Source organism: Sipha flava, unplaced genomic scaffold (genome assembly GCF_003268045.1).
Source record: "Sipha flava isolate LNK unplaced genomic scaffold, YSA_version1 545_pilon_pilon, whole genome shotgun sequence".
NCBI lineage: Eukaryota > Metazoa > Arthropoda > Insecta > Hemiptera > Aphididae > Sipha > Sipha flava.
In genome coordinates, this window is record NW_020273528.1 from 150,257 (window position 1) to 159,477 (window position 9,221).

The 9,221-nt window shown below is 35.3% G+C and overlaps 1 protein-coding gene across 1 annotated transcript; it reads left to right on the top strand.

Moving 5' to 3' along the window:
• Nucleotides 1-8,509: 8,509 nt before the first annotated feature.
• LOC112691011 lies at nt 8,510-8,926 on the top strand (the record flags this gene model as incomplete). The annotated part of the gene is made up of 1 exon (XM_025565123.1): nt 8,510-8,926. A coding segment is annotated over exon 1 (417 nt), but the record flags the coding sequence as incomplete, so codon positions are not given.
• Nucleotides 8,927-9,221: the final 295 nt, after the last annotated feature.

Genomic DNA, 9,221 nt, shown 5'->3' on the forward strand with positions numbered 1-9,221 from the left:
CCAAGATTCAACCGGGGCCAGAGGAATCGCCCTTCTCAACTCTTTCCTGGCAGAGGAGTAGGCTTCCCGCTCTCTGTCCTTCTCCTCAGCGTCGTATCTCCGGCCTGCGCGCTGGTACCTTCTGCTCACCCTACAGCTAGTCCGGCGTAGTGCTGCTATCTCGTCCGAACACTAGTGCACCGTTTTGCGGCCTTGTAGCACGTCATGATGAGGCATAGAGTGTTCGCACAGATCTACCAAGATATCGTTGAGTGCACCATCCATCGCATTCAGGTCTAACCCATCTGGGAGAGTAAGCTCTTGTGGAGCATTTGTGAGCCGTGTTCGTAACTCCGTCCAATCGAGCTTTCTAACCGCCCAACCACGAGAGACCTGTGGTGTATTTAACTTAAATTGGGGTCCTCCAGCCAACTCATAGGTAATATAACAGTGGTCACTCTCTGAATTCAGGTCCGATCGAACTCGCCAATTCCTGATCTCCGCACCTGGCTCCAGCCGAGCGAAGGTAACATCGACAATCGACTGAGCATTGTACCTAACGTAGGGGGGAGAAGAACCGATATTGAAAGACATTAAGTAGAGTGAGACGACAAAGTCCACCAGGAGATCGCCCCTTGCTTCGTCCCTCAGGCAGCTTTATATCGCTGAGTGAGCATTCAAGTGCCCCCCCCCCACCACGACTTAACAATTCTGATGGATACGGATCAAATCGTCCAAGCAGCCGAGATACTCCTCAAACTCTGTCGCACTACAATTAGGAGTATAGTAGCAGCTGTAAATCACCAGGCTCCCCAGCTTGATCCAAGCAAAGCCTGTTCCACTGCCCCTGTCCTCAATGGGAGGCGCTGAGTGGTCAATGGCGACCACAGCACACTTATTATAATTGCTAAAGATCCAGTTCATATCATCCGCTGGGTTGCGTAGCTGCTCCGACACAAGTACCACGTTGATTGATTGGTCCAACACCGTCTGCTTAAGGAGTTGCTGGGCCGCCCAGCAATGGTTCATGCACCGGATCATTGTAAGTGGCCTGAAATAGCGACACTATTGGCGGGTTTGAGTGCTTCCCTCCTGGCTTTGCATGCATCCGAACCTGGTTCGTGTGTGAAACGCACGAAGCCGGCCCTCTCACAAGCAATATACCGATCTTTATCCGAGGTGCACTGCTTCTGCTCGTGGCCCGGTTTACCACACCGCCTGCAATTCAGGGACAGATCCGGCCAAGAGCAATTACTACTCCTGTGTCCGAAAGCCATGATATCGGAAACACTTCTCCGGTTCTGGACGTCTAGGACGTACACGGCACATAGTCCATCCAACCGGGATCCGGGTTACGGAAGCTCTGGTCATTCTGACTGTCGCAATTTGCTGGCCAGACCTGGTGGACCAGAGATCTGTGACTTGAACAGCCTGTCGATCGTAAATGGCGGCTTGATCGTCCTCAGCTCCAGGTATTGCCGCCCGCAATGCAGCGAGGATCTCGTCCTCAGTCGCCACCGCATCGAGATCGACAATCTCAACTACGGCGTACTGGCCAAGGTGTGACACCGCACCGACCGCTTCTCCCAACCTGGTAGCAATGGCAGAAGACAGCTTTTGAGCTGCTTCGACCGATCCAACACCTTTGGCTAGCTCAACCAACAGATGCCCAATCCCTAGTCCTGCGCATTCCGGTGACCTGCGCACTCATTTCCGTCAGATTGAGTTCACTATTTTGCTTCACTGCACTAACGGTGTCTGCGTATGATGAGCCAGCAGCCACCTTCACTAATACTGCAGGGGGCTCTCTGATTCGTCCTTTTCTTCTAGGGACCCGGGTGGCGAACCACTGTTCCATCTCCCGGGATCCGTTTCCATAGCGGATTCGGCCCTGGGACATGTGTGCGCTGCCAACGCTTGTGGCTCATTCGCACCTGCCTCATGTGTACGACCTCTGGACTCCTCCTCCTCCCGGCACTCTTGCTCGCTCTCCCACCAGTAGGGGTCAGAAGGGTGTCGATACCGACATCAACCATCACCGGCTTACCAATGACCCTGGATGCTGGGCCCACCCCCACGTCGTTCTTCGATTTTTTTGGTGCGGGAAGAAGTGGTGATTTCAACTTCCCCTTCTTGGTTAACATCTACGCTACGGTGTCGTAAATACTCTCTAGCGACTTAATGAGACTGTCAGGTCCCAATCTAATTTCCCCTGTCCTGGCTTCGGTCATAGCTGATTTCAACGTGGATTTGATATACACCAGTCCTGTTTCAATCCGGCTATCGCTGTCCTCCACCGTGAAGAGGGGTGAGAAGGGGTATTTCATACCCATCACTGGTGTCGTGTCCCCGTCAATATATAATCAATCGCTCTTCAGCCCAGATTTCCCGACACTAAAAACGCCGGCTTCAGTCTCCATGTCGTCACCGTTGTCGTCGCAGTTGTGGCTATTCTTGCTCATCGTGGCACGGATTTAATAAAAGTGATACCGTGTGTATTATATAGTTTACAGGTGGTCCGCGTTTACTTAACCTATAGGGTATGTTTTTCAAAACAAAATAGGAGCAATAGCTCAGGCTGAAGTCATTAAATTTTCTCTTTCTTTAACCCATGCAGCTGGTTTAAAAGTTTGGTATGTAACATGTGATGGTTGTGCAACAAATTTTTCAACTATGAAAAAATTAGGCTGTAATTTAGATGCAAATAACTATCATAATATTCAATGTAGCTTTAAACACCCAATTTCAAATGACAACGTTTATTTTATACCCGACGCATGTCATATGTTGAAATTGGTTAGGAACACACTGGGGAACATAAAAGAAATACATTCAAACAAAGGGACAATTATGTGGAGTTAAATTGAAAATTTACATTTTATACAACAAGAACTGACTTTCAAATTTTCTAATAAATTAAGTGCATCTCATATATTCTGGAAAAATAATAAAATGAAAGTTAAATTTGCTGTCCAAACTCTTAGCACTTCAACAGCAGATGCTTTAGACCAGTGGTTCTCAACTTTTTTTTGTACGACGATAATTTAGATCCATAAAAATGGCGACACATTTAAAACAATTTTTATGGATTTTTGAAGAAGTAAAAATTACAAATCTATGTAAATTAATACATTTTGGTTCATGTTAGCATTTTATTTTAAAAAAAAAAATGAAAATTTTAAATTAACTTAATTAAAATATAAACAATTTAAAATAGATATTAAAAAAATATTATCATAAAAACAGTGTTAGTTTATAAATGAAATTAGTGCGATACTTGTGATTGACGAACTGAACATAGGTCTTCGATTCGTGGGCGAATTGTTGACATACTTACGCGTAATTCACTTTCAATATCTTTAAGCGTTGACCTTTTTTTGATTTTTGTTACTTCTATTGTTGAAAATGATGATTCACATCATGATGTTGAAAAAGGTAGCAAAATTTGCAACGCTTTTTTGCTTACTCCTGGGTATTCATTTTGCAAAGAAATCCATAATGAATCATGTTCAGACATATAAATTTTAGATTTTAAAGTGATATCTGATGATATTTCTAGCAGTTGTTCTTTTTCCGTAGAATATAAGTTTACATTTTTAATATTTTCTTCTCCACATGGACCATATAATGAAACTATCAACTGTATTTCAGATGTTCGAAGTGATGGAAAATAACTCTTTAAATTTCGAGAAAGTGTCAATAAATGTTCGCGCATTATATATTTTAAGTCCTGTAGCGATCTTCGTGCAGGTTAGGTTAACCCCACACCTGACACTAAATTTATGTAGCGAGCTCGTTATGCAGAACACTACGATCGCTGACACATTAATTATTTAACGACGTAGCACGTTGTATGAAATCTTGAGACGTGGGTTGAGAGAGATAGGTAGGTGAATAAATTTAACACGGGTATATTATACTTATAAACTTACTGTTTTTATTAATTTATCACAATAAATTAACAAACAGTTAAAAACACAAAAAAATTAAATAACAAGTTATTCTGGGCTAAGAATTATATACTCGCGGCGATGTGGCTGTAACAAAGTCCACGACGAGCAATAATTTATTTAACAGGGGAAATGATCAGTCTAACTACCTATCTACATCTGAATAATGCTAAATGCTCAACCCGTATTTATACAGGTTCCAATGACGTAAGAGTGGCCTAATTCTAATATTACTTTATTTTGCCCTCTATTTAGCATTATTATGTAAAAACGTGAAACTACTTGTTGTTTTCACCTTTACCCTGGTTTTCCTGCGTATATGCGAATTTAATATATTATCTATTTTACACATATACTATTTTAATCTATTAAATAATCAAAATATTATTTTGATTATTAAATTTAGCTGGACCTTGGCGAAATTATTAATATGCGTAATAAGTTATTTTTGATTATTAGATATTAATTAATTAAATGCTGATTATAAAATACGCCTAGCCTTGGGCTTACTACATCCCTCCCCTCTAAGCTGAAAGTCTCTGACTTTCCCAATAAAAAGAAATAAAAATAAGATAATTGATAAAAAAAAATTAATTAGAATAATGACTAGCTATCCCCTTATGATTTAGTAAAAAGTTTTAGTTTGGGATACATAAATAAGGTTTCCTCATTCTCTTCCTTTGGAGTTAATGCTAGATCTTCCACATTTGGTGCTGTGGCTTCCATGGAGTGTTCTTCTATGTTGACCTGAGTCCCTTTGTCCTCCATGTGAATTGAATATGGTGTTAGTTTCGTATTGTCATTTTTGAATGTTCTTCGTTTATTATACCACATAATACAACTAATATTTATTATGATTACCAATAATAATGTGATTATTCCGATAACGAAAAACATATATAATTTTATTTCGATTTTCGTATATTGATCCTTTTGTTGTATTTGCTCTGTGATTTGATCTTGCGTGTACGTTATGTCATTTAAATCGTACATTTGGCTAGTTCTTATGTGATGTGACTGCATTGTTTTAACATAACGACTACGTGTGGTATCTCCTGGTAATTCCTTAATTATCGAAGTAGGAATGAAATCGGAATATTGTGTTTTTCCTACGAGTCGCCCTGGAATCAAGACGTCCTGGTTTGCATATCCGCGACAAGTTTCATTTAATGCAATTACTCCCGCTCCTTCGAGAATATAGGTTTTTGACTGGGTTTCTCCATCACATGTTACAAATAGTAAATCGTTATTTGTCATATATAACCACTCATTTTTGTACTTTAACTTATGAAAAACTGTGGTAGCCATTTCAATATGTCGAATGTCACAGCTATTTGGTACTTCCCTCGGCTCTTGCATCAGGAGTATCTCACACATAGGTCTCATACTCCTAGAATGTAATGGGTGGGTTTCGGGACATACCAAAAATTCGTGAACAGATTTACAAATACTTGGATTAAAATTATCATAAGTTGAATACAATTCTTTTGATTTAGTAACAGCTAAAAAATCATGCTTAGGTCTAATATACATACATTTTTTCTTATTTCCGACTAAACATGCTGGAAGTGGTATTAATTTATACCAACTTAATTCATGTTGATAAACTAATGGAATATTTAAAATAAACACAATGTTATCATTATTAAAATAAACCGTCAAATCTGATAATTTTATTAAATCATAAACATTACTGTACTCTACTTCTAGTGGCATATTGGTCCCACTCGGTAGAGCTAGTTTAATGCTTTTACATTTCTCTAATAACTTTTTCTGCATTTATCAAATTAGGATGCATTTGTCCTGATCTCGCACTTTACAGAATCTCGACAACCCCATTTACTTTCATCAACTGTATAATAAATAACATAAAGAAAAAACATAATTGTACGAAATATGTATATAGATTTATTAATTTAATTAACAATGTTTTATTAAGTTTCCGTATCGATCTTATAATAAAATCGAAAATACATTTAGTGAATTTTACCTCATGGGTTATTTCCCTAATAACAGAATAAACTATATTTCCTATCTGCTTGTCGAACACATGACATTGCTTATGAAAACAGTAATAACTTAGATATTAGACATAAAGCTGATAAGTTATTGGAAGAACAGGCTTGGCAAAGAGTTAAGGCTAATGATAGTTCTATAAAAGAAAAACTCGCTGCTTACGGTGTTGTAAATGCTATGAAAGCTAAGAGAAAAGTTGGTATGGCTTATAAACGTAAATTTAATGGTGAAATATTATTAGCAAAAAAGAAAATCAATAAAAAGAAAAAAAATGGTAAAAGAATAATTTTAACTCCGAATCAATTAGGAGGTGCATTACCATTGGCAAAAATTTTTGCAGGGTTGTCAGCTCTTGGAAGTTTAGCTTCTGGCGTTTCAAGCGTGTATAGTACAATCAAAAATCGTAAAAAAAAAGGTAATGGTTTATACCTAAATAATCCTATTGGAAAAGGTTTACATTTTAACACAAAAAGTTGTCAAGTCAAAAGTAAAAAAAAAAAAAAAAATTGACAACAATCTGATGTCATTTCTACCAAACAGACCTCTTACCAGTGAAGATATTATAAATAACGTTGTCAAGTTGAAAATCAGACATTTTCGAGGTGTATTTTCTCGAGATAGCTTACCTAAAAAACCATTGAAAATCGAGTGTGCTATATTAAACTTGGATTCATTTTATGGTAACGGTACACACTGGGTCTGTTATTATAGATTTAAAAATAAAGTTATATATTTTGATTCATTTGGTAATCTTCCGCCTCCAATTGAAGTTCAAAAATATTTTAAAGGTAACGATATCATATACAATTATTCAAATTTTCAAAAATATAATACTTATAATTGTGGTCATCTATGTCTCGAATTTTTACAAAGGATGAATCAATTACTGTAAGAATGGTAGGTAATAACTGTTCGTTAACTTCAACTTTTTCTTCAGTGATAAATGTACATGGAGATTCTGAAATAGCTCTACTATGCTTACAAATTAGTAATAATATGAAAAAGTTAAAAAAAAAAATCTTAATAAATGAAACTAATAATGGAATTAGATTTATCAATCAAAAAGCGTATTCACCTATAGATATTCGAATTCCAGCGGGGTCTTACGAAATTGAAGATATTAATACTTATATCAGAGATTCTTTTAAAAAAATTACAAAAACGGAGGATCTCATATTTAGATTATATGTTTTAGATAACCCTATGAAATGTCAAATGGATTGTAATCTTGATGTACAATTTAATATTACGAATAGTTTAGCAAGCACGTTAGGATTTAAAAAAGACTTTTATTCCAGTTCTACACATAATCTATTGACATTAAAATCATTAGAAAATATCCAATATGAAATTAATGACAATAACACAAATATTAATTCTATAAAAGTTATATGTAACATTGCTAAAGGTTCATTTGAGAATGGTCAGCATTCCAACTCTATTTACGAATTTTTTCCACAAATATCAGAAACTAGAATAGTTGAAATACCGACAAATTTAATATATTATAAACTTAATACTTCAGTTATCAGGAAAATAAAAATTGATTTAGTTGACGAAGAAAATAATCCTATTAAACAGAACTTCGAAAAAATAACAGTTTTATTACGAATTAGACCTAGAAAGTTTTGAAAACGAAGATGAGTGAATTGATTGAATCATTTACTGTTAGCATGTCAGGTAAAAATACAACATTAACATCAAGTTATTTTCCAGCAATAAACGTTTACAAGAATTCTGAAATAGCATTATTATGTTTGCAGACATATAATATGTTTCCAAATGTAAATGAAACAAATAATTGCATTCGGATAATTGTATCAAAACCCCCTCATAATTTAGACATTGTTCTTCCCATAGGTTGTTATGAAATTGAAGATATGGCACAATTTATTTGTAGTAAAATTCATGATGATAATGAACAGTACCTTAAATCAGACATTACTTACACTCCAACTGATTTCGCTATGGTTCCTGATATCGTTAAAATGAGATGTGTTATTAATTGTAATTGTAGAATAGACTTCATAGTTGAAAACAGTATTGCAAGTATATTGGGATTCAAAAATAAAATATACGGAGAAGGAAATTACTTGTCAGGATTTATGTCTGAGAGAAATATAAATATTAATGCTGTTAATTCTATAAAAGTCTTATGTAATATAGCAAATGGCTCATTCAACAATGGGTTACAGTCACACTCAATATACGAATTTTTTCCTCATGAAAGATCAGGAACTAAAATAGTTGAATCACCAACTAACTTAATATATTATAAACTTAATACTGATGTTATTAATACAATAAATATTGATTTAGTAGACCAAGAAAATAACCGTATTCATAATTTTAATGAAAAAATAACAGTTGTACTACATGTTAGATGTTGTAAATCTTGATTATGGGTTTAATATTTAAGAATATAAAGCAGTTGCAAGCAATCAAATCGGTTAGTCGTTCAAAAGGATTACAATCTAAATCATTAAAAAAAAAATCTATAAATATAAAATTAACTCGTAAAAGCAAACTAATTTTAAAACAGTTAGGATTTCAATTAAAACAAAATGCCTGAAAGTAATATTTTAGATATTGAAACAAATTATACTACAGATTCGAAAATTAATAAAGTTGAATATCATTCATATATTCCGTATACTAACTCGTTTAATAATAATGATGAAATACGAATCGGGGTTCAACAAACTGATGTTTATCCTTACCTACATGAAAGTTTCCTTTTTATTGAGGGAAAAATAACAGATCCAACAACGGTGAAATTGTCCAATAACGGTTTATCGTTTCTTTTTGATCAGGTTAGATTAGAAATTAACGGCGTAGAAGTCGATGGAACTCGAGTTTTAGGAATAACTAGTTCATTAAAAGGATATTTAACATGTACGTTAAACAATTATCATTGCTATCAGAATGCTGGTTGGGATTTGAACAATAAAAGTATTGTTAATGAAGCAGGAGAATTCAGTGTTTGTATACCATTAAAATATTGGTTAGGTTTTTTTGAAGATTTTAAAAAAATATTAGTAAATTCTCGAATAGAATTAATTTTAACAAGAAGTAATACTGATTTAACTTCTTTACTCAGTAAGAACGAAAACGCAACTACAACTACAGGTACTGTCACTCTCAATAAAGTAATTTGGAAAATTCCACACATAAGTGTAGATGATTCTGAACGACTAAAACTATTAAAAATTGTAGAGAAAGGAAAAAATTTATTTATTCCGTTCAGATCGTATGAAACTTATGAATATCCTGAAC